General features: G+C 33.5%; 2 protein-coding genes and 1 non-coding gene across 4 annotated transcripts; 2 read left to right on the forward strand and 1 right to left on the reverse strand.

Moving 5' to 3' along the window:
* Nucleotides 1-17,125: 17,125 nt before the first annotated feature.
* Nucleotides 17,126-20,857, forward strand: LOC140871584 (uncharacterized). Of its 2 annotated transcripts, none has more exons than XR_012147718.1 (8): nt 17,126-17,350; nt 17,451-17,705; nt 17,785-17,843; nt 18,345-18,404; nt 18,502-19,245; nt 19,353-19,422; nt 20,280-20,306; nt 20,484-20,508. XR_012147718.1 is itself a non-coding variant. In XM_073274155.1 (8 exons), the coding sequence occupies exons 2-8, from the start codon at nt 17,460-17,462 to the stop codon at nt 20,531-20,533; spliced, it is 582 nt and encodes a 193-aa protein (XP_073130256.1). In that variant the 5' UTR covers nt 17,128-17,350; nt 17,451-17,459; the 3' UTR covers nt 20,534-20,857. The 2 variants fall into 2 exon arrangements, 1 of the variants encoding a protein (XP_073130256.1); XM_073274155.1 differs by having other exon boundaries at nt 17,128-17,350; nt 18,502-18,571; nt 20,484-20,857.
* A 607-nt stretch (nt 20,858-21,464) lies between these two features.
* On the reverse strand, nt 21,465-21,552 carry TRNAY-GUA (transfer RNA tyrosine (anticodon GUA)). Its single transcript is given in 2 exon segments — nt 21,465-21,500; nt 21,516-21,552. It is a non-coding gene; the product is annotated as a tRNA-Tyr (tRNA).
* Nucleotides 21,553-21,653: 101 nt separating this feature from the next.
* Nucleotides 21,654-25,418, forward strand: LOC140871868 (uncharacterized). Its single transcript, XM_073274610.1, has 12 exons — nt 21,654-21,883; nt 22,005-22,106; nt 22,183-22,240; nt 22,426-22,506; nt 22,610-22,684; nt 22,776-23,023; nt 23,127-23,198; nt 24,152-24,265; nt 24,353-24,434; nt 24,540-24,586; nt 25,029-25,110; nt 25,230-25,418. The coding sequence occupies exons 1-12, from the start codon at nt 21,684-21,686 to the stop codon at nt 25,311-25,313; spliced, it is 1,245 nt and encodes a 414-aa protein (XP_073130711.1). The 5' UTR covers nt 21,654-21,683; the 3' UTR covers nt 25,314-25,418.
* Nucleotides 25,419-26,257: the final 839 nt, after the last annotated feature.

Here is a 26,257-nt window from a genome sequence, read left to right on the forward strand (position 1 = left end):
TCATCATCATCCTCACCAAAAACTCCAATCAAGTTAGCAACTTCATTTATCAAAATAATGGAGATGAATGAAAAACAGTCAGTGGTCACAGCCAACACTGATAACCAAGAAAAAGAAAAGAAGAAAGAACCGGTGGTCACAGCCAACACCGAGAAAAATGAAAAAAAAGAAAGGACGTTTAAAAGTGCCCTTGAAGCAAGAGAAAGAAAGATGGTCAATCTGCGACCACAAAAACCAATTTTTGAAAAAACAAATTTTTCAGAAAAACTCAAGACTGAATTTTTTGAAACACTAAACCATTTAAGAATAGCCAAACCATCTGCAGAATCTTGGCTACAAACTTGTGACACACAGAGCATATCAAGAGCAAGAACACTGCAAGGTGCTCCATCGCATGAAGTCGCAAGATTCTTTTCAAATAGATTATTAAGTGGATTGGAAGTCAGTCCCAACAATCAAGAAATAGAACTATTTCCATATCAGTTGAGAAATAGTATCATCCAGTTCAAGAAAGCAGTCTTTAAGGACGATTCAGTATTAACATTGAGTATTCACTCAACCCTTCTAGATTGGGATGATAACAAATTCTATCAACCAATGGTAATATTCAATGTCGAAAACAAAAGGACAAGTTCTTATTCGAAGGATCAAATGAAGAGAAACCAGTAATGGATATCTCAACACTTCCTGAGATAAGAATAAAGACATTGATTGACATGATCTCAAAGACAGGAAAGATTGATGAAAACTCAAAGGTTAAAATAAATTTTGCAACCAGTAAAATTTTATTAACTACTGGACACAAGGAGACAACCAAAAGAAAGAACAAGACATGTTAGCTCAATTCGAAGCTCCAATCTATGAAGCAAGAGTTGACATGACCCGAAAAACCTAACAAATGCTATGTCAAAGACTAATAACAATGATTTTTACTCATAAATGTGGACATTTCCAACCCATTCAGATAGAAGAAGCAGCTGTCAAAGAAGACAAACCAATAAAAAAATGGTCCGAATGTACCAGTGATTCAGAAAGTGACACAATGTAAAAATAAATGAAATCGTGGACCATACCACATGTTAAAGGCATCCACTCAGATGTAAAATGAGCTTTTTTCCATTATGTAGTGTCGGGTGGTCCCCCTCTTTTCTTTTATTATGTATGCGTTTCTCCACGCCTATAAAAGGAGATGTTTTGTACTGTAAATGGATAAGTAAAGTTTGAGTATCTCTCTCTTCTTAAGTTTCTTACAATTTGGTTCATACAAGACGTATGAAAACTACCAGAAACTAAGAAACATAAAATCAGAAACAAAAATAAGTCTTATGGCTAATAACTAAACAAGCAGGGCGTAAGGAGGATAAGGTTGGAAACCAACCATTGAAGATTCATGGTTAGAGTAAACCTGGAGATCCATAGAGCAAGTACCAGTTGATCAAGTGATCGTTAAGAGAAAGCAAGGATTTGGCCTCTGCTCAAAACCAAGATTCATTCAAACAAGGTAACCTTTCTAAATCTCCTGCAGCCCTTAATTCAAAGAAATATTCAAAATACGTTAATCATGTCATCATCCTTCATAAGAAATGGAAAATTGATAATAAAAAAACTGGTTTGAAATAGAAGATGATCATGAATATGATACATTTCATGAATATTGTTTAAATACTTCTGATTTAACCATATTCGAATCAATTTATCAACTAAAATTTGTAATTATAACCTATGAATGAAACCAAACTAATCTGAAAACATTTATCTGTTATAAATGAATCAGATCTGTAAAGCCATGAATGAGAAAATTCATAAGAATTTGAAGAATTCCGCAACCTGGTATCAGAGCAGTTAAATAAAGCAGATTATTAATATCTGGATTAACTTTAGATATTGAGATTAAAAATTTATTTGATAAAATAATCTTACTAAAAGATTTACGTCAAATAGATCAATTATGGAATAAAATAAAAGATCTCCAAACCTTTTATTTCAAAAATCATAAAAAAGAACATTTTTCAAGCAACTGAAAAATGATAATTTAAATTTTTGAAAATGATGAAATTGAAGACATAACAATATGTTATGAATAAAAACAAACTTTGTTATAGAAATCCAATCAACAAAAACAAAATAATAAAAGTAACAATTTTTACTAAATAAAAAATGTTTGAAAATACGAAAATGAATATCTTTAATTTATATTCTCAAAATATAAATTTTGATATAGAAAATTGTGAAAACAATTTGAAACATCTTAAAAATTGTCAATCTTCAATTGATAGTTTCGAAGATTTTCAGAATTTATTAGAACAGATAGATTCAACAAAAAGGCTTTTAATAGCCTTAAGAAAATTAAGAAGTTCTATCATCTGTTAAAATGACAGAAGTAACAATTCCAAATCAAAATAGTCAGATTGATGAATTTGAAGAGAACCAAGAGTATAATTTGAATATTATATTTAATCAGAATAAGTTTGCTGAGATACAAAAAACAGGGTTTTATAATTCAAAAACAAATCTAATAGACCAACCAGGAATATTAAGCAAGATTTCAAATTTTATTAATCCTAGAAAAAATTTAATTTATTATTCGATTCGTACAAAAGAACGATCTTGTAAAATAAATAAGGAATCAAGGTCTAATACTCTGAAGTTATTAACAACTCAAGATATTGATACCATCATGGCAAAAGCCAGTGAAAAAGAATGATCTGAACTAAAATATGTTCACATTGGAGGAATCGAAATAATAGTATCAGCTCACTACCGAGAAGGAATAGATACACCAATTGAAATCACAGTTCGTGACAAAAGGATACGTAATTTTGAGGATTCTATCCTTGGAAAAATTGAAGGAAACTTATGTTACAAAAAGATGAAATTTTGTATTTATCCACAATACAATATATCTCTTTTTGATAAAAACATAAATGACGTTTTAACATTAGATTATTACTTTTATAGAAATAATCATATGTTAACAGGAAACCATCCGATCAATATAAACTATGTTGTCGGTTTAGCAGTAAGTAATAATTCTCAAACAGGAATAATTTCAACAAAACCAATTATTTCTGTTGAAAGAATGTTTGAAAATATTACAAGAATTGAACACCCTCAAAAAGCATTTATTGAAGAAATAAATCCCTATAAAAGATGGAGGTCAAATCACAAAACAGTCTGTACCAAGAAGATCATTATCATTTGCTAGAAATGATTAAGATATTCTTGAAAAAATTGGAACCATGAATCAAAATATTCTTAAAATTAAACAAGCTATTGTTAATGAATCAACCTCATCGCAATGACGTCCTTAATAAAATTAGAAAAAGATCTAGGAGATTTAGAAAATAATATCAATAAGATCAATCTATCAATACAAGAGTTAGAGAAGAATTTCAAAGAATATATTGATTTAGCAACGACTAGATTAATAATTGAACAAGAAAGACGTAGTAATGAAATATTAAACTATCTTAAGGAAGTTCTTCCAATAGATAAAGGAAAAAGAAAAATGAAAGAAGAACCACCATTCAAAATTGAATCATGGTATAGAAATCCCCTTAGTTATGACAAACATAAGTATGGAGATGTTTAGTGAAATAGACTCATCTGAATCTGAACAAATAGGAGTAAATGCAGAAGAATTATATCATTCACATCAAGAATCAGAACAATACAGAGATATGGATATTTCAGAATCAGAGTCTGAAGATGATTCTAGACCACAATTAAATCTACGAACAAATGTAGAAGGTAGTGATGGAAGAGATGATGAAGAATTTAAATACAACAGAGACCAATACTCTGGATCTTATAAAGATGTTAGAGACATTCTTAGAGAATCAAAAATATCAGAATTTGTGAAACAAAATATTTTAGATTTAGGTTGTTCAACAACTAAAGAAATAAAATCAAAGATAGATCATTGGGCAAATGAACTATCAGTACAAATTCAATTAACACCATTATTAGACAAAAGTGAGAATATTCAAGTTTTAACTTATGAGATGATAAAAATGACATTAGTAGGAGAAGTAAGAACTTGGGCTAAAAACCTAGTAATTACTAATCTACCACAAGGAATGACAGGACATTGATATTTCGAACTATTTGTTGATGTCTTGTACCAAGAATTTTTAGGAGTTTCTAATAATGATGCTAATCTGGTAGCTAATAACATAGAACAAAAAAAGCAATTTTTATTCTAGATAATATTAAACTATGCAATTTATGTTATCTAGAAGAATTTATATGTGATTATGAAATAAACTATTATCAGTTAATAGATGCTGATAAAAAAAACATTATAAATTAAGTATTTTTAATAAAATACCTAATATACCAATAAATAGTAAAGATGAATTCTTAACTAGCGCTTATGCCAAAACACTAGGAGGAGCTATTAAATTCATTAAAGATGTTATAACAAAGAAATGTCATGAATTAACATTAAATAAAAGAATATCCAGATCTTACAAACAAAACAATAAACTTTATTGTGACAAAATGAAATTCACAGTAAAGGAATACGGTTGCAAAACAAACATATTACACAAACATTTAAAACAACAGAAACATAATAAATTTAATAAACCTTATAAATCTTTTAATAAAAAATTTATTCTCTATAAGAAAAAGAAATTTAAAAGAAATTTCTTCAGAAAACCTTATAAAAGAAAATTTTATAAAAAATTTGATAACAAAAAACCACCTTGCCCAAAGGGTAAAGGAAAGAATTGCACATGTTGGTTGTGCAACGAAGAAGGACATTATGTGAATGCATGTCCAAAACGAAACAAAAAGAAAAGAAAAATAAAGTTAAACTTCTTGAAGAAATATATACTATTAGATTCTATCCAGTAGAAACAATTGAATTTTCATCCGACGATGAAAATATTTATTATCTTGATGAATCAAGTGAATCAGATTTTGAATCTAATTCCACATTTGATAATTTAATAAATAAAAATGATTAAAATAACGACAAGGGCATTTTTGAAAAATGCAACTCTAAGTACTAAACTCAAACTTTTGTTTGGCTTGGATACCTATTTCCAAGTTGCCCTAGGATGACTCTATTTTAATATATATTTCTGTTTTTTCTTTTTTGTTTGAATTTTTAGGTCAAAATTCTTTATCGCTGGTTATTTTTCAACTTTTCAATGATGTTGATATTTTGCCTGAATGGCGTACAATTTTACATTCTGTAATTCAGTATATCCTAAGAAGAGCTATGATATTTTTTTTCATATATATTTTTAATAATAATTAATTATCTACCCTCTAGTTTATATATACTAGTGACCGAGATACACACAATGCGTGTGTAACGATGTATTTAACAATAATGAAATACACACGACGATAAAAACTCATCAAATTAAAAATGAATAAACTACACACGACACGACGACAACTAGTATTGTTGACTTCTATGTGACATTACTCCACTGAAAAAAATAAGAAGAAGAAACAATTCTCCATCGCAAAATAAGACCGGAAACATCTAAAAACTTATTTTTGTACTAAAACTCTAAAACTTAAAGATAAAAACTCTTATGAGACAGTCTCAATGGTCATTTTTTGAAACGAGTCTCTTATATGAGTTATCCATTAAAAATATTATATTTTATGTCAAAAATATTATTTATTATTTTAAATATAAATAAAGTTGACTCGTCTCACGGATGAGACCGTCTCACAAGAGTGTTACTCAAATTTAAATTAGCATTGCGTATAAAAGGCAAAAACATATTTTTTGCAAATCTCATCGTGTCAAATAATAAGTTTAAGAGTATGTACAAGGGCCAATGAAGTTGGGCGATCAAGTCCAACTTCATTGGCCCATATCATCATTGCCCCCTCCAAGGAGCAATGATACTGCACGCAGAAGTTTTCGCATGCAGTCAAGATGGTGGGGCCCCCGTGGACACTCTTCGCGCGGTCAAGCCTCACCAATCTTGTTTTTCTTTTTTTAATTATTTTTTTATGCGAGGCCCACAAATCTTTTGTTTTTCTTATTTTTTTTAATAAAAAAACAGGATCTCAACTATTATTTTAATTTATAAAAATGATTTTAATTAAAAATAAATTAAATAAATTATTAAAAAATCAAAAAAATTAAGAATAATTAATAAAAATATTTAAAAAGGTCAATGATTATATTTTTCAAAATCAATGAAATTTTATTTTTATTTATTTGTGTCAAATTTAATTCATGTGTCTTTTTTTCATGTTTGTTTTTTATTTTGGAATGTTATGTATGCTTTTAAAATTATTTTTTTATGTTTTAAAAAATATTATTTTTTATTTCTTATATTTATGTTCATTTTTTACTTTAGTTTTTAATTTAATTATGTTTATTTTTAATTTGTATTTATGTGTATTTTTATTATGTTTTAAAAGCATTATTTAATTGATTAAAAATTTATTATTTCAACATCACCAGCATCAACACACTATTGTAGGAACACACAATGAAGTTATTAACGCTGACATCATCACGAGATCACGTTATCAACTTGATCACACCAACTTCCTTACATCCTTGTACATGTTCTAATGCACAATCAATAATATTTCCATAGAATATATATTGTTAGAAATCTTTTTTTGTTGTCTGATCAAAGATATTAATGGTTTTTTTTTTATTACAAACACCTATTCATGATTTCATTTGTATAAAAATCATCTTCCCAATTTTTTTTTATTTTAAAAAAACTTAATGCTTTAAACAAAATGTTCAATTATTTTGTACTAAAAAATAATTACTAACTCAAAAACTAGAGCAGGGGTCACATGCATCATTATACAACTCCAAATCCCTGCAAGGCTATACCAAATGAATCAAGCAATATAAGAATCATACCACCCAATATTCATGTAAATGTCCATGATGGGTGTCCAAAATATCATATATATATATATATATATATATATATATATATATATAAGTTTTCAGCTGCCCAACAAATTTTTTCTCACTTCATCCCCAACCACTAAAATTCGGTGGTGGTTTTAGTGGTGAAAAAAATCAAAAACAAAAACAACTAAAACCCACCATCGAATTTTAGTTGTCGGGCATGAAGTAGAGAGAAATTGTTGGGCAGCTGAAAACTTATATATATATATATATATATATATATATATATATAACATGATTAAATGTCTATGTTGTTCGGACGTGGGTGTAAATATAGTAAAACCTCTATAAATTAATAATGTTAGGACTATAAAATTTTATTACTTTATATAGATATATTAATAATAGATAAATTAATAATTTATTAATATAAAGAGTGTATTTTCGCTCTAACTAATATATAGCAATTAAATTGATGTGACATTATAAATTTTTATATTATTTATTAAAAAATATTTATCCAGGTGAAAATAGATGTGTTCATAAGTGCAAAGTTTAGAAAAAATTACAACTAGCTAGCACAATTGAAAATCTCATTGATGATGAAATTGAGGATAATACAATACTTTTTTGACCATGTACGCGGAATCAAAAAATTAATAGAGAAAACTCATCACAATTTTTTGGCACCATTCGAGAACGCAACATCAGAGCTTTGGATGCAATGAGAAAAATTAAAGATGAAATTCAATTAGAATCAACTTCCAATTGATTTGAATTTTGAGAAAAAAAAATAACACTATAATCACAATTTTCTACCGTGTTCTAGTTATATTTTGTAATTTTAGAGGATTATTAATTTATAATCTTGACTCACCATATATTTAATTATAAGGGTATTTCAAAAATCTATTATCTTATTAATTTATCGAAATTATTGATTTAATAAACTAGCTCATGTCGAGATTGAAAAAAACTATTTTATAGATGTTATTAATTTATGAGTATTAATTTACTGTCTGTGAATTTTCAATTATTTTGTTTTCAAACTTTTTTATAAAAAAATTTCATCCAGAAAATTATTTAAAGTTTTTTCACTTGTAAAACACTAAAAATGCTTTTAAATTTATTTGTTTAAACGTAATCTAAATAACTATGATTTTTGTTTTTGGACAGTTAAATTTATTTATTTATTTTAACATAGACAGTTAGATTTATAACCTGACTTTCTGTTTTATTTTGAACATTAGCATTCTCTCGTATATCCTTACAATTTTATGATATGTGAATTAAAACTGTTTTTTTTTTTTTTGAAATAGAATTAAAACTGAATTTGGTAATTTACGTAGGTATCCAAATTGGGTACTAGTTATTCTTCGAAAAAGTAATAGCTCACTCAAAATATTGTTCTCCATATATAGGCGGTAGGCCATCAACTTCTATATTAAATCTTCACATTTTATTATCGATCGACAAAGCAAATATATCGTAACACACAAACTATCGTGACATTGTCTCTGGATCAATTTTATGAGAAGTTTCAATTAAACCCGACTCATAAAAAAATATTATTTTTATGATAAAAGTATTATTTTCAACTATATAAATCCAATCGACTTATCTCACAAAATATTTTTTTCCCCGAAGTCTATAAAATTTTGTGAAATAACATGTTTATAATGTGTTCCATGCACTAGGTTCAATAAATGAAAGACCTAATTTAAAAATATATATACATAAAATTATAATAAATAAAAACATATACATAAATATTAAACATCATAAACATATTTTGTTTGGACAAATACTTATAAACCGTTCTCATAAAAAAAAATTCACAAAATTTTTATAAAATGCCCCTAAGTTGTTTCAAGAATAAATACGTGTTTGGACAACTATTTTGTTAAGTAATTTAGTTTTGGTGATGACAACCAATAGTAGTAAATATATTCAGTAGACAAACACATCAGTCGAAATAGAAAGCATACGAAAATCAAGAATCAGTAGGCTAAGTCCGTGAATCTAGAAAAATCAGAAACCAATAGACTTAGTCCGAAAACTGATTTAAATCAGAAGATAGAATCAGTAGGCTTAAATCAAGAGAACTAAGTAGACTACTTTCAGTAGTAACCTTATTTATTAGTTGTTCTGCCTTCATAGTACATTTCATTTAATGTCGCGGACTAGCATTAATGGCGCATTTATTGCACATCATTTTTTAGTATGAAAGATGTGACGTACTAAGAAAAAGACATTCTTTGATTATAGGTACAATAAGTGAAGGAGTTAATAGAGTTGTTTCTTAACGTTGGATCAGTAGCTATAAAAAGATCATTGGATCGTTCGATAGAGATACACCTGCTCACAACTCCCACTGCATGTGCTATGTCTGGTCTGATGCACGCCATTGCATACATGAGGCTTCCGACAGCAGAGGCATAGGAAACCTTATTCATATAAGCATGCTCCTGCTCCGTCGATGGTGATTGAGCTTTGGTTAGTTTGAAATGACTAGCCAAAGGAGTACTCACAGGTTTAGCTTCATCCATGTTGAATCTGCTAAGCACATTTTTCACGTACTCTGCCTGAGATAACTTCAAGACTCTGTTCACCCGATCTCTCAAGATCCTCATACCAAGAATTTGCTTCGCAGCTCCCAAATCCTTCATTGCAAATTCTTTTGATAACTCTCTCTTGAGCTTATCAATTTCCTCCAGACACGCTCATGCTATCAACATATCATCCACATATAGCTGTAGAATGATATAAGAATCATCAATCTTCTTCACATAACAACAGTGATCTGCCTAGCACCTCAGAAAACCATTGTTATACATGAATCCATCAAACTTCTTGTACCACTGTCTTGGAGCTTGTTTGAGACCGTACAAGCTCTTGTGAAGTTTGCACACCATTTCCTCTGACCCACGTACTTCAAATCCCTGTGGCTGCTTCATATAAATTTCTTCACCCAAGTCACCATGGAGAAATGCCGTCTTTACATCTAACTGCTCTAGATGTAAGTTTTCATTCGCCACTAATCCAAGTACAGTTCTGATAGTTGTCAGCTTCACCACTGGAGAGAAAATCTCGGTGTAATCAATGCCTTCTCTTTGTTGAAAGCCTTTTACAACAAGTCTTGTCTTGTACCGTTTGCTGCCATCAAATTCTTCTTTGATCCGGTACACCCACTTGTTGTGTAATACCTTCTTGCCTTTCGGAATTTTCGTCAACTTCCAAGTCTGATTTGATGATAGTGAATCCATCTCGTCTTTCATGGCTAACTCTCACTTGATTGAATCATCATTTTGCATCGCTTCTTCGAAGGTCTCCGGTTCACCTTTATCTGTCAGCAAAATATAGTGAAGTGCAGGGGAGTATTTTTGAGGTGGTCTGATTGTTCTAGAAGATCTCCTGAGTTCAATTTCCGGATTTTGTGGGTCATCATCTTGTGCAACAGTTTTTTTATCTTTCAGGTTACTGCTTTCTGACTCATTCACAGGAATATCCATCAATGGTACTTCATCCGCCTTCTTGACTTCAGGACATTCATCACCAGCTCCATCGCTTGACCTGTCCTTATACATCACATACTCATTGAAGATTACATCTCTGCTCCGAATGATCTTCCGATTTTGGTCATCCCAGAACCGATAACCAAACTCATTATCTCCATAACCAATAAAGAGACACTTCTTGGATTTAGGATCAAGTTTTGTTCTACGAGTTGAATCAATGTGAACATATGATAGACATCCAAACACTTTCAAGAAAGAAAGGTTTACTTCTTTTCCGCTCCAGACTTCTTCAGGTATTTTGTAACCAAGCGGTACCGAAGGTCCTCTGTTGATCAGATATGCTGCAGTGTTAACTGCATCAGCCCAGAATGATTTCGACAGCCCAGCGTGCAATCTCATGCTCCTGGCTCACTCATTCAGGGTCCTGTTCATCCTCTCAGCTACACCATTCTGTTGAGGAGTACCGGGAATGGTTTTCTCCATCTTGATCCCGTTCAGTGCACAATATTTCTTAAACTCATCATTTTCATATTCTCCTCCGTTGTCAGACCGTAAGCACTTCACCTTCAAGTTGGTCTCATTCTCCACCATGACTTTCCACCTCTTAAAGGTTTCGTAAACATCAGATTTATTCTTCAAAAAATAAACCCAAACCTTCTTGCTCGAATCATCGATAAATGTGACATAGTATCGTGAGCTTCCAAGGGATGTCACAGGAGATGGCCCCCACACGTCTGTATGAACCAGCTCCAACTTTGATGCTTTTGGTTCCCTACCGCCTTTCGAAAAGCTCACCTTTTTCTGCTTTCCAAGGATACAACTTTCACACAGTTTGTGTTCGACAGTTTTTAACTCCGGTAGCTTTCCTTTTGATATCATCATCTTCATTCCCTTCTCACTCATATGTCCAAGTCTACAGTGCCATAGACTTGAGTTAGCTCCGGCATCCATAGCTGCTAACATGTCTCTGCAACTGGAAGTCATATAGAGGGTTCCAGTTTTTGTTCCTCGAGCAATAATCATGTCTCCTTTGCTCACTTTCCAGGAACCATCACCGAAGGTTACATTATGGCCTTCGTCATCGAGCTGTCCTATTGAGATCAGATTTCGCGTTAGTCTTGGTACATGTCTGACTTTATTGATTTTTTAGACAGATCCATTTGACATTTTCAACCGGACATCTCCCATACCAACAATCTCCAAAGGTTTTCCATCAGCTAGAAAAACTTTTCCGTAATCGCCTGAAATGTAATTATCGAATATATCGCGATTACCCGTGGTATGAAACGAGGCTCCCGAATCCATAACCCAAGAATCAATCGGGCTTTCCATGGATAACACTAAAGCATCGTGTACATCCTCAGTCACAACATTTGCGTTGTTTGTTGATTTGCAGTTTCTTTTAAGATGGCCAATCTCACCGCAACTCCAACACTTCAAATTCTTTTCAAATGTATTTTTATCTTTACCATTCCTTGACTTGGACCTACTCCGCCATTTGTTAGAATTATTTTCGACATTCCTGCCCCTGCCTCTGTTATCCAGATTCAGAGCAGAACTCGATGATGTTTTTTTACCAGAATCCATCCTGCGAACTTCTTCGGCAAGAATCGGGTCTCTGACATCATTGAATTGTAATTTTTCTTTGCCAACAGAATTGCTAACTGCTGCCCGCATCGGCTCCCAAGTATTTGGCAAAGACGCCAAAAGAATAAGTGCATGAATCTCATCATCAAAATTTATTTCAACCGATGTTAATTGAGAAACAATCGTGTTGAATTCATTGATATGTGCTGCTATTGAACCGCCTTCGTCCATCTTCAAGTTAAATAACTTTTTCATCAGATGTACTTTATTGTTGGCTGATGGCTTCTCGTACATGTCTGATAGGATATACATAATCTCCTCCGTGGTATTTGCCTCCGCCACATTATGTGTCACGTTCTTTGTTAGGGTCAATCGAATAACTCCTAACACCTGTCGGTCAAGAAGCTCCCAGTCATCGGTCTCCATTTTTTCCGGTTTTTTTCACAATAGAGGTTGATGTAGCTTCTTGCTGTACATATAATCTCTAATATGTAAGCGCCAGAACGTAAAGTCTAAACCATCAAACTTGTTGATGCCAGGGCCAGATCCGTCATTTCCGGTCATCATTTTGCCTGAAAAAAATTTCAAAATTTTTTTTTTGATGTGGAAGATCAGACAAAGCTGCAACCACAGAGCATACTCAGAATTTAGGAAATTTTACACCAAGGCTCTGATACCAGTTGTTATGGAATTACAGTCCATAATAACCGAAGACCGACGGATAATAAATGCCCAAGTAATTGCGGAATAAAGTAATCAGCAAGAACACAATATTTTTACGTGGTTCACCCAATATAGGCTACGTCCACGGAGCTGCTGCAAATATTTATTATCAGAAAAAATATTACAAGTGTATACAAAACACTTTCTCTCACCAAAACTCAAACTCCGAGTATTACCGAGAAATAATTCTCTAACTCACAAGAATAATGAACACTCAATTTTTCTTTATATTTTGCTCTTGAAGAGAGAGCTGTTGGAAGGGGATATATAATTCCGAAGGAAATGAGTTCCATTTATAGGACTCATTTAATGCCGTAAGCAACTTTCTTTCTATTGATTGCAAAATTTCAATTGAATACGCAATTCTTCATGCAGTAATGAAGGCAACAGCTGTCACCAATTATGTAATCCACCTAACAACAACAACCACATAGATAATCCACGATCAAGTCTTAAATCAGTTACAAAAATCTTTACACTCGAAAGAATACTCTTGCACACCCATAGTGATGCATCAGATCTTCATATCACACTTTTGCCTTTGATTCATTATAAAATTGTAGTAGCCCGGTTTCATTTTACAAGATTAATTTGCTAATCATATTTAGATTTAATAAAACATGGTTAAAGAACTTTTATATGATTAAACGGACCAAAAAATAGGATCCAGAACACCAAAAAATGATTAGTGGGCTTAATTGGTCTTGGGTGGTTTGGACGGTCCGAACTCAATCCTTAGGGGGATCGGATGGTCTGAACCAATCGGAGCCAGCGAAGGAGTTCGAAAGCAACGGAACGATCGGAGCCTCCGAAATGGAGATTGGAGCGTCCGATCGTAATGCCATGCACGTGGCAATAGAACTTGAACACGTAGCTTCATGCACGAGATCGGAGCCTCCAAAGTGCAGTTCGGAGCGTCCAATCTGGATCGATCGGAACGTGGCATGCATGCGCAGATCGGAGCCTCTGATCCGGGGTTCGGAGCGTCCGATCGTGCTCTATAAATAGGGGTTCGGAGAAGCTCATTTTCACACCATTTCCAAACCTCACATCTCCCGTAATGACTCTATTTTAAGGGCTTCGGGACTCTTTTATAAAGAGTTGGAGTAGGTAGTAGTATTTTTATAGTTAGCGGACAGTGTCCGTAGTAGTGGCCAAGCAGCGGAGCTTTGGCGAGGTGTCCAGGGGTCGTAGAAGGGTTGTGCCCAAGCTCTAAGACATTCGACATCAGCGGGCTGACGACGTACGAAGGTATACCTCTAGCTTCTTATAGTAAATAGGGAGTATGCTATAGTTTAATTAAGGCCTTTTGAACATGTTAGATGATGCATGGTTATTATTAATTGTAGTATTGCATGGTAGGCTTGAAACCTAGATGACGGCTTCTAGGAACTGCCTTAAAAAGGTACGTAAGTACTGACTGAGATTGCCAGCGGGTATACGTGCTTATATGTTGCATTTATGTGCCATGATTATGATGGTGCATGATTCATGTTTTATTGCTTTGAGATATTATGTTGCATGTGCATTTCATATTGAGCTTAGATATCCTTCGAAATAAGCCTGTGTTATAGGGTGCTCAGCCCTTGTTAGGACGTTTTGGGGGCACTGAGAGTTACTCGACCGACGGGTCGTTCCATCTCTAGTGTTTTTCGGGGGACATCCTAGGTCCACGTCCGGTTAGGAGTGAGTGGTTGGGTCCAGTGGTTTGACTCCCCGAGGCTACAGTTTATGTCTTAGGCATCAGTCTGAACAGATTCTGATATGACTACCCCGATATTATTTCCCGGTCATTACATTGCGTGCATCATATACGTATGTTTACCCGTACTAGCGTACTGAACATTTTATGCTCACGTTCAGTTGTTTTCTATTTGTCTGGACACCCCATTCAACGGGACAGTTGCAGGTAGTTTTCCTAGAGATATGGAGATTGAGTGGTGACCAAGGCAGGATTACAGGGTTAGCCACTAGGCTTTACCTTACTGGTATTAAGTTATTCAATCTTTTCACTCGATAAAATCCAAAAAATTATTTGTGAACACTTTATTAATTTTTCATTAATCCTAATCGGTAATTGAAAAATAATTTTATCACAAATATTTTATCGATTCTAAATGGATACACAACCTAAATTTCTAACATAATCGAGATAAATGTAGATGCATGCAGCTGTGCCGTAGGACTTTTGAGAGTATAAGTTTGAGTGTGGTAGCTCGAGATGCTCGAAGCGTCGTAATTTATGCGTAGTCCAACATCGTTGCATGAATTTTCTCCTCTTTGTAACATAACGAATGCTTGTTTGTGAAAGAGTATTGGTTGCTATTCAATACCAATTGACTAAACTTAGCATCGAAACAAACACATCAACATTATCAATGTGGTGAATTCTATTTACAATTTTTCCCCTTTTGCCGCTGACGCTTCCATATCATATCTTTTGTATGTAGCTCTTGTTTGCAAGCTCAGGCGTCAAACTTGACAATCCAATCTCGTAGGTGTAATGTCGGTCATGTTATGTTGCACGTCTTCTTGCCTCTCATGAGTTTCTCGTAGATTTTAAGGAGTCTTTGTCATTTTTTTCGGATTCGTCTGTAATTCACGACTTATTCAATTGATTAATAGATCTCTTTATTAAAAAAAATAAAATTCAATCACCCATTTATAAGAACTAGTTATACTCGTCCTTTAATCCAACCAATCATAAATTAGAATACTGTGCATCATACGTTTCAAATTGAACCATGTACAATGGAAACTATTGCACAAACCATATGAAATGGATATTCACACTGAAAGGGGAAAAAAAAAATCATACCCAACATCATTTAATAATTTTAAATAAAATTTTCAGGTCAAATACAAATTTTATACTAAAGATTTTCACCAGATTAAAATATTCACTTACATACAATAGAAATTATTTATCATAATTATTGTTCACTGGAATATTTTTCTGAAATTAATAAGGAGAAATATGTAGCTAATTTTAAACAAAAATTATAATTTAATTTTTTTATATTTATCTATTTTAAATTATTCTTATGTCGATGCACATACCATCTACTCTTATGGCTCCGTTTGGTAGCATTATTATTAATCAACATATAATTTATCTTATCTAATCCTAGGTTTTTTTCGTCATATTATTTATCCTTCTATTAATTATTTATTTTACACCAATCAAATCATTAATTATTTATCTTACATCAATCAAATCATCGAATTTAAATTACTATATTACCCCTTATAAATAATATTATTCATATTTTATTTATTATTAAAAGGACAAAATGATAATTTTGTATTTTTATATAAATTTCAACCAATCAAATCAAATAAACTATAATCTATCAATCAAATCAATTATTATATTCACTATCATTTCTTATTTATTTTTTATTACATTACATTACTTATCTATATATTATTTATCCTATCATCCACACCAAACTGAGCCAAGGGTGAATTAGTCTTCAGTCCCTAAACCAAAAGTCAAATTAAGAATCAATACCTTATCAAAAAAAAAGTTATTTGCACTCCCTGGGCTCGCATTATTTTTATTGGATAAAATTGAGTACAAAACATTGAAAATATGATACAAATACATGATATTTGAGCACTAATTATTCAAGATCGAGTACAAAAAAAATAAGATTTTGAGTATAAAATATAAACATCTTTATTAATTTGAACTTGCAACATATGTTTGAGTATTCAAAAATCATATATTTGTACCAGATCTAACACATTGGGTACTCCAATATCAGATATGAGTACCATATTTTCAATGCTTTGTACTGATTTTCATCCAAATAAAATAAATATGTTATTAATATTAATATTTTCTTAGTACTCGAAAATTATATATTTGTATCAAATCTAACACATTTGATACTCAAAATCTCATATATTAGTACTGTATTTCTAATATTTTGTACTGATTGTCATCTAAAGAAAACAAATGTGTCATTATATTATATCAATATTTGTTTATAAATTTTAGTACTAAAAAATAATAAATTAGTATCATCATTTAAAACAGTTGGTACTCAAATATCATATACTTGTATCATATTTTTCATGTTTTGTACCGAATTTCATCCATAACAAAACATATGGGCACAGGAAGTTTAAACAAAACTTTTTTTTTTTGATAGAGACTGATCACCAATTTAGGTTTAGGATTGGGGACTGAATTATAAATTATCGTACATATAACACCTAAATATATCAAACTTTAATAAAATTTAAATAAATAATAATTTACAATAATTGCAAAATAGGTAAGGTACTGTTTGAAGAAATTCTAGGAAGCATTTTTCATTTTTTTCTTAACAAAATTTATTAACAAATTAAATCAGATAAAATGTATTATAAGTTTAAGATTTCACCACAATTGTACTTAATTTTTCATCTGAATTAAACTAAACTACCACACTTCACTTAAATCACTTGAAACTTGAAACTTGAAACTTGAAACACTCTTTCTCCACTCTGACATTAAACGCCGCCGTATTTGATTCTTTCTGCCATCGAATCTGTGTACTCCGGTGCTTTCTATAGCGGAAGCTCCCCACAGTTCGGGTACTTTCTTCCCTCCTCGAGCGTTCGCTTCGCTGAAAATTGCAGAAAATTTACGATCCTCTCCCCATCTGATCAGGTTTTCTTTTTCTCACTCCGGTATATGTGTACAAAATTATTGGATTTTGAATGCGTACTTTTACTGTGAAGTTAATTGGATAATGGTGATGTGAGTGCAGTGTGGATTCATGCTTTGGGGGGTTGATATGATAGGGATGAGTTGGCTTAGCGCGTTCCTGATCGGGGCGGGTTGTTTTGCGCTGGGGTGCCTGCTGGGGGGGCGCCGTTCGGCTCGAGCTTTTCGTTTACTGATAGCCTCCAAAGAATCTGAGATTGCCGTGAATGATGATGATAAGAAGAATAAGAAGAAGAATGGGGGTAAACAACCACTTGAGGTCGAGAAACTGGCTGAAATTCTGGAAGATTTTAAAATGGTGATTTGTGTGGGCTTTTATTTGATTGGTTTGGTGCCATATGTGGTGTAAGGTCTAATAGTTTTTTATCTGTGTGAAGGTTTTAGTTGTGAGAAATGACTTGAAAATGGGGAAAGGGAAGATTGCTGCCCAATGCAGGTAATATGTGGTACAGTTCGATGATTGCTTTGAAATGCTAGGTCGGTCCCGTATAGTTGGAGTGTTGTACGTAGTTAACTAGCTGAATGTGTTTGTAGATATCTAATAATCCTCCTTGGCACAAATAAATCTATTTATTTCGTCGTGGGAAGCTCGGCGAAAGAGTATTGCAAATATAAATTAGAGGAAAGGACTTCAAACATGTTAAATGTTGTGGAGTTGTAAGGAAGAATGGCATCCTAGATGCTGAATTTTCCGAAAGGAAGGGATATCTTTGCAGCTCGTGTTCTTTGGTTCCTAAGCTTTGTCTGTGCGGATGTGACATAATTGGCGGTCGAACTCATGCTTATCGATATTTACAACTGTTTAAACTTGTTCCTGTGGTCAATAACTTTCAGAAGTGTTTATTTTCTTATTCAGAATCATTTCTAAGAAAGATCATTTACATTTAAAAGTACCCTATTAGAGTCACTACCAAATTTCCTTTTTTATTGTGTACAGCCATGCGACCTTGGGTCTGTATAAGAAACTTTTAAACAGGGCACCAAAGTCTTTGAACAGGTACTTCCAAGACCTGATTCCAAATAAATTTTCTTGTAATTTTAATTAAAATGGTCGTTTTCAATCTTTTTACTGTTTAGGGTTGATCTCTGTGCAGGTGGGAGATGTGCGGACAGGTAAAGGTGGTTGTAAAAATTGAAAGTGAAGATGATATGCTTGTTTTACAGGTCAGAATGCAACTAAGAAGAATTTCAATGATATGTTATGGAACATAGGTGTTTGGTTTAGTCCCATGCGTTGCATCATACAATATAGTGCTATGTGATTTTGTTCAACTACAGTGCTTAGTACACCCCAAGGAATAAACAAACACGGAAGAAGTCAACTGTAAGTGTTGTATTGTTGTGTGTTGAATTTCTCTTGAAGGAGAAGGATAGAGTAAGTGAATTATTCTTTCAATCACATGGCAACTGGACGTATTCTAAACAGGTGGCGCCTCATTTGTTGTAGAAAGAAAAATAAGATGGATAAAAGGTCAAATTCTTAGTTTTTGAGCATCAATTTACTGTCTCAAACATAAACACAAACCCTTAAAGATACCTCAAATTTTAAAATTCGACCTGCTCTGTTAATGAACCCTTTTTGGAGGAAAAAGCTGTGATGCTAATGATTTGCTTCTGGCACATTATGCATTGAATGCCATCTCAAATAAAAAGAAATAGAATTCAGTGTTGGTATATACATGATCTAAAATCTTCTTGTGCAGGAAAACTACAAAACTATGTTCATGATCGAACTGGGTGCTTCCACTTACCTTCTTGAGGATGCACTAACTTCATTTTGAAAGTTTAATGTGCACATCTCAAGATAATCATCCCTCATTTGTATAGAAACTTGATCCGTATGGAATATCCATAAATTATATACTTCACATGATATAAATTCTATCACAGAGGGTGTAATATTCATTGTCATCACTAGTCTGCTGATGTTTTTCAACTTGTGCAGGAAAGGGCAAAGTCGCTAAATATACCAACACATATCACTATTGATGCCGGGAGAACACAGATCGCCCCTAGTGAGTTTTATAACTATTTATTTTCGTGTGAATCGGTTTCATGTTGACGTACCAGGTGACAATTGTTCTATTTTAGAAATACAATGAGACTAATTTGAATAATCCTACTTGAAATCCATTCGTGTATACATACTACTTTCTTTTGATGAACTGAAAGTCAGTGAAGCCTAATTTAAAGAGGGAAAGCATGACTCCCACCCCCACCCCCACCCTCACCCTCACCCTCCAACCAATGAAAAGAAATATTCGCCCATGCAACACAATGCCTCATAATGGCTGAACATTTAGTGGCTTCAATTGATAATCAAAATGTTGTCCTCTTCGAATTTCAGGTTTTTAAAATTTGTTGTAAGCTTTCATAATTAATTATGGTGGCTATATCTATCATTCTATCTCATAGATAATTTTTTTGGAATGAAAAGCCCTAAACTGGTAGGTGGTTAAAGCAAGCCTAGTTTATTAATTAGGTTTACTTTCCTCTGCTCTTTTAATTGCCGTAGAACTATGGATGGATTCAGTTTCGAATTGTGGTATAAAAAAATGAACAGAAGCAAAAAATGCTTGTAAAATGATAAACGGGATGGCTGCCTACATTTTTGCATCAAATGAACAGATTTCATCATATAAATATTTAAACTTGAAGTATATGAACATGTTAAGTTATCTCATGTTTTGAGATAAAGAGAAAATATTTTGTTTTTGGCTGAGAGTTTGAGGAAAAATTCCGCATTTCAACAGATCATGCTGTAGGTCTGTATTCATTTTTTAATCAGAACATATTTATGAACTAAATTGCATTTGTTATTCTGGATTACGTTTATTGCTTACCATTCAATTTCTCCATCTCCATATTCCAGATTCAAGGACGGTGATGGCAGTGCTAGGTATGGTTTATATTTTTTATTTCTATGTAACTTCACTTCTCAAAGTTAGAGCAAGATTATTTGGGGTCTACGCTCAGTTTATGAGAAATTGTGTCTCCTACCAGCGCAGAGTTGTGTGAATTCACTTTGTCAAGTCATACTGATCAGTATCAACACTCGTCTTTCATTTGTATCCAGGGCCAGCTGACCTAGTCGACGACGTGACTGGTGGATTGAAGCTTTTATAGCTTCAAATTTACAACATCATTGATCTAAAGGCGAGACAAGGAAGTTATTCGCTCGACGAGGGAAAATGAACCATTATTAGCTTGAAAGATCAACTTTCTAACGTAGTGTTGCTGCTGCAGCTTGTTATGATGACGACAAAGTTTAGACACGAATCATTATTTCTGGGGAGGGGATCTTCATTGTTTCTTCGACTCACAATTGAAACCATGTTATTTATGGTTGAAAGTGTTCGCTTATTCTCTGTCATGCTCGCAAAGCCTTGTATCAAAGTGAACTACTCCTATTTCCGTTAATACTGGACTATAATATCACAAATGAATTAAGGTTGTGTGATGGACGGATGAATTTCAAATCTATACATTAAAAATGTATTCAGATTTTTTTTTTCATTCAGAGAAATGAGACAATAAACTTTAAATACACTTCTTCTATACTTATATTGTATTTCATGCTAAACATGATAGATTTTGAGGTTCAATCTATTGGAATCATACCATCACAATCGAGATTTTGTGGATTTGAAATACTTTAATATAAATATAACCTAAATATGCTATGCAAGTTATAAGTATGTAGTAGAATCTTTCCTTCTTTTTTTTTTTTAAACAAATGTTTGTTTTAAAATCTTGAGTTGGAAGAGTGGGGTTTCAGTATTTTGTTATAAAAAAAAAAAATACAAGCTATTAAGATATGAAAATAATAGTGATATATATTTTATATAGAAATAAATTTAGAAGGCATTTTCTGAATGAATAAGAAACATAGTAAGTCTTTTTAAAAAAATCGGCGGAACAAACTTTTGTCAAAAAGCTTTAATCAAACCATTACACAAAAAATATATATATATGAAAATTTATTTAATTTAACAAAATAAACTGAGAAATCCAATTTTTTTTTCTTTTAAAAAATAATAAATAAAAAAGAAAAATATCCGACCTGCCGGATTCGAACCAGCGACCTAAGGATTTAACTGCAAGACCACTACAGTCCTCCGCTCTACCAACTGAGCTAAGGTCGGTATTTGAATGTTACACTAAATTAATAAACTTTTAAATCTTTCCTTGTAATTTGCCTTCCTTTTGGCACCAACCACGTTACCACCATATCCTTCAGTGGCGCCATACTCTGTTACTCTCCCTGAAGAGAGAAATGGTTGTACTTGTACCAGCGTCCGCTGTTTCTTCTAGGGTTTGCTTCTTTAGAGGCGGAGGAGGACTCTGCCCAATTTCATCTCCGAAGCACCGTCGCCCCTCGCTTTCGAGACGCTGTAATGCCAGCCTGATCATGGATCCTGATTCCTTCGAGGTTGGGAGGTTGATTGGCAGCTATGGATTCCTTAATGTCACCAGGTTTGTCGACCGATTCATTCTTTTTTTTTTTTTTTCTGTTGAAAAGGAGATTGAAATTGGTGTAGAAATGAATATATGTACTTGATTGAGCATTTACTCTTAAGAGTTTTCTTCAAATCAGTTACTCGGGTGGTTTGAAATCCGCGATGGACGTGGGGTTTTCGGCCCCTGATGCGGGGAGATTGAGAGTTCAAGATATTGGAGAAGGGGATGTGAAGATCAGGTGCTTTTCTGCACGTGCGTGAATGTGAATTTACAAAATGCTTGCCGCTTATAGTACATGTGACAGCTATTTGCAGGCTTTATGAAGGAAGAATAGTTCAAGGTCCGCTTAGACGCACTCCTGTAATTTTTAAGGTGATTTGTTTGGTCACTAGGTATCGACATCTGTTCCCTGTTAAATCTTTTGGAATATAATGCTATATGAGAGTGTGAGCTCGAGAATAAATTCGCCTCGCCCAAAATTTCTGCACTTTCACATAGATTCTAAATACTGTTGCCTCTAATTTTTTGGACCAAGCTGACCCGATGATGTCTTGAAGGTATATCCTGGACAACAAGTTGGCGGAATCGAGGCTGACTTGATGGCTGCCAATGAGCTGAGTGCCCACGCCTCTCTACAAGTAATGTCGAGTTCTTGTTTAAACATTGATTTGAATCCCACTCTCTGATGAATTTAAACTCTATGGACCTTCCTTTAATTATTTTATGTATACTTGCATACAGAGCAGTTCTAAAGCCATGGTCTGCCTGAATATCCAGATTCTTCTGGGAGGATTTGAGACAAAAACTGGTGAACAGGTCTGTATCCCCGAGATTCAGCTGCCTGATCAACTACTACTTTTTCGTGCTTATATTTGTAGAGAACTTATATATTCCATATTGTCGACAGTGGCTTGCTTTCCGGAATGATGGAAAGTACACTGCTGCTGACTATGCAAAAGTCACAAGTGAGAAGTTGTCCAAGGATGGCAAACATGGAGATCAGAATTCTTGGAACCCTTACGCGAAAGACGAAATATTCAAGCGTAGAATGAAGTATATTGTTAAACTTCTTCAGGGTGCTATGAGAGGCCTGGCCTACATGCACGACCATGACAGATTGCACCAAAGTCTTGGACCTGTTTCTGTCGTCGTCAAGTATAGATCCAATATTCCAGTTGAATTGCTTTTTTTGTTCTTTACAGGATTTATCTTTCTTCTCATCTGAACATTTTGTAGCTGTCTGTTTTTCAAATGGTAGTACAATGGTTGAGAAAGAAGCTCCTTATCTAGTTCCACAGCTTCGAGATCTTGCCTTTTCAGTCGACATAAGGTATGCCTTAATTATAGATTATTAAGTTAAGCACGCATCGTATGCCTGTGAATATTAGCCAGAGTTTCAGGCCTTTTTACTTAGAACTAACTGGATCAGTTACCTTAGTTCTGAGGGACTTGTCGGAGGAGAGTAAAAAGAGTTTTCCCCATATTTATACCTAATTAGCATAATTAGCAATTGCAATAACCCAAAATATGCTGTGGATTTTAAAGATAATTGGTACGGCCTTGACATTGTACCTTCTCATAAGCCTTGGCATTTAGTCGCCTCTTAGTATTCAACACCTGCACTTGTGGCAAAAGCTAATAAAGCTAACTCTATCATCATTTGCTACTGTCTCGGAATTAAAGCCCACCTACAGAAGCGATAGTCACCTAGTACAGTTCTGCAACATGAAACATAAATGACCGATCGTGGCACACTTGCGAATCTGAATGCATGAATTAAATCATATGTTTGCGTGCCCAATGAGTCGTAACAGACTTGGAGAGGGTGCCAACAGAAAATCTTGGAAACTAAATGCTTTGGATGGAGAATGTTACTGCATGTGAACATGGTAGATTTACCAGATTTTTAGTCACTGCCATCTAGTCCCAAAACCAGAAGATTAGGTTAGTCACCTGCCAAGGCCAGAATGCTACATTCTTTACCTGGCACAACAAACACCTTAGCATCGATGAGGAAATTTGAGATAAAAGGAAATCAATAAATGAACTAATTTATATATTTGCAACAGTGCAACACAATCTATGTTTAACTCGGACAATCTTTGAGCCATTGAGAGGCTGAATGGCTATGTTGCGTAAGTGGTATTGGAGATTATTCTCTCTGTAAGGATCTTAAGCCAAGAAATTGTACATATATAGGAGGATCCCTAATAATTTTAGTCATTCAGATGGCCTATAATTTTGGCTTAAACCTTCTAAGAGGGAAAAAATGTTGCTTTCTAGGTATTCTGAGCTAGCTGAACGTTCGATGCTATCTGAAGGACTTTGGAGAAGGGCGTCTGCTGCTGGTGCTTTCACACCTTTGGAGAAACGAGCCTTTGGAATAGCAGATGACATGTACTTTGATCTCCAAATACGCTGGAGAAGCTAATTTTTTTGTGAAAGTTTTTTTCCAGACACTGATACATCTTTGGTTCTTTACAGATATGAAGCTGGCCTTCTTTTTGCTTACTTAGCTTTTGTTCCATTTTGTGAAACAGGAGTAATTGACAGTCTTTCCTTGCGAGTGAGTCTTGCATGCGACTTAAGTTCATTCTTTAATGTGTTCTTTCTAGATTCAATAACTGGATTTTTCGTTCCTGTTTTAATAATTTATGCAACAAATTTGCAGAGGCTTTTAGAGAACACATTCCAACTTGATATTGAAGCCATGAGAGAGTAAGTTGCGCACTTGTTGTTTGCCTTGACATCTGGAAATGACGTGAAATCATTAATGTCTATGAATACAATTTTCAGTCTCTGTGAATGTGCACCATCTTCCACTTTGTCATGGTGTTTTTGAGTCCACGGAGAACACATGGACGTAGTGCCTGAAAATTTTATATTTGTGAGGACTAGGACGGTTTCTTTCATATGCCTGTCTTGAGTAATGTGGCCTTTTGGATTTACAAGTGCACCATCTGTCCAACTCAATCTTGGGAACAGGTTTTTTTCCACTGGAAAAATGGAATTAGAATCAACCCCGGAACGAAATCGAAGCAAAACCCTGCTGATTTTTTTGCTTTCAAAATCCACAACAATATCACCATTCTCTCCACATATTCAAGTTCTGGACACTTCTCCTTGGGTGCATCAAGTCTTGTTTGCTTGCTTTTGACAGATATTGTCTAGCTGATGACCGCTTGGTTGAAGCTGTTAAATTTCTGGATCTCGATGATCGCGCTGGTTGGGAGTTGCTTCAGGTTCATTTTACAGTTCTTCTGAATACATGGAAGATATTACTATTGCTAGAATCACTAAACCTTGTTGATTTTGAAATACAAGCGGTGTCTCATGTTTTTGGGTATATAAATTGGTGCAGAGCATGTTAAATCGAGACTTTCGACAGAGGCCGATTGCAGAGGCTGTGTTGAACCACAGATTGATCACTGGTGCTCTATTATAACTGTATTCCCAATAAATATACTTTTCTATGTAACATATTCTAATATTTTTTGTAATAATAATAAATTCTAATGTTCGCGATTGCTACATTAAATGATTTTGAAAAGGACGGTTTATTTTATTTTTACGATCAATTTATTAAAAATTGTATTATTTACATTCTCTATTTTTTTTAAAAAAAACTATGGATTCTTTCAATATTTTGTAATGTCGGAGATATTTTAAACATTTTGGTTTATTTAGTTTTCCGAAACATTTCAATCAATTCATTTGATTAAAGAGTCAGTTTGATATTGAATAACTAAAAAACACTTAAATAAGTTCAGTTTTTTAAAGTGATTTTATAAATAAATAAATAAAAATTAGCAGCTTTTGGTGTTTCAAATGTTATTTTTGAATATGCAGAAGCCAAAGCTGAAAAACCATTTTTTTTTTAAAAAAAACACTTTTTTTATTAAAGAAAAAAATGCTTATAATCTATTGCTCGAATCGGTTTAGTACATGCCGCCCGCATGACACTATCCTGCGGGTGACGTGTAACCCCATGATTGGTCAAAAATAATGGATCCCACGTGGGGTCTTTTGATTTTAACTAATCATGAGCCGTCACGTCACCCGCAGGGCACTACCCTGCGGGTAGCGTCGACTCAACCGCTCGAATCAAAGGGATTCTAACTAACGAGCCCCAACTATCAACCTATCAATGACCAGGTTATGATTTTTTTTGTATGTTGTATATATATTGTAGCGATCCGACTCGGGTCACCTATTAGTTAGAAACTTAAGCAAACAATTAACTTAATAGATAAAACTTATTCAGAGAAATAATTGCGAAAACTTAAATAGACAGTAAATCCGATAAACCCACCGATGGAATATAACCGGGAAAACAAAACGAAAATAACTGTTATAGAACAAATCGAAACTGTATTTTTTGGAAGCCTC

The sequence above is a fragment of the Henckelia pumila genome, unplaced genomic scaffold (genome assembly GCF_033568475.1).
Source record: "Henckelia pumila isolate YLH828 unplaced genomic scaffold, ASM3356847v2 CTG_461:::fragment_3, whole genome shotgun sequence".
In the NCBI taxonomy this organism is placed as follows: domain Eukaryota; kingdom Viridiplantae; phylum Streptophyta; class Magnoliopsida; order Lamiales; family Gesneriaceae; genus Henckelia; species Henckelia pumila.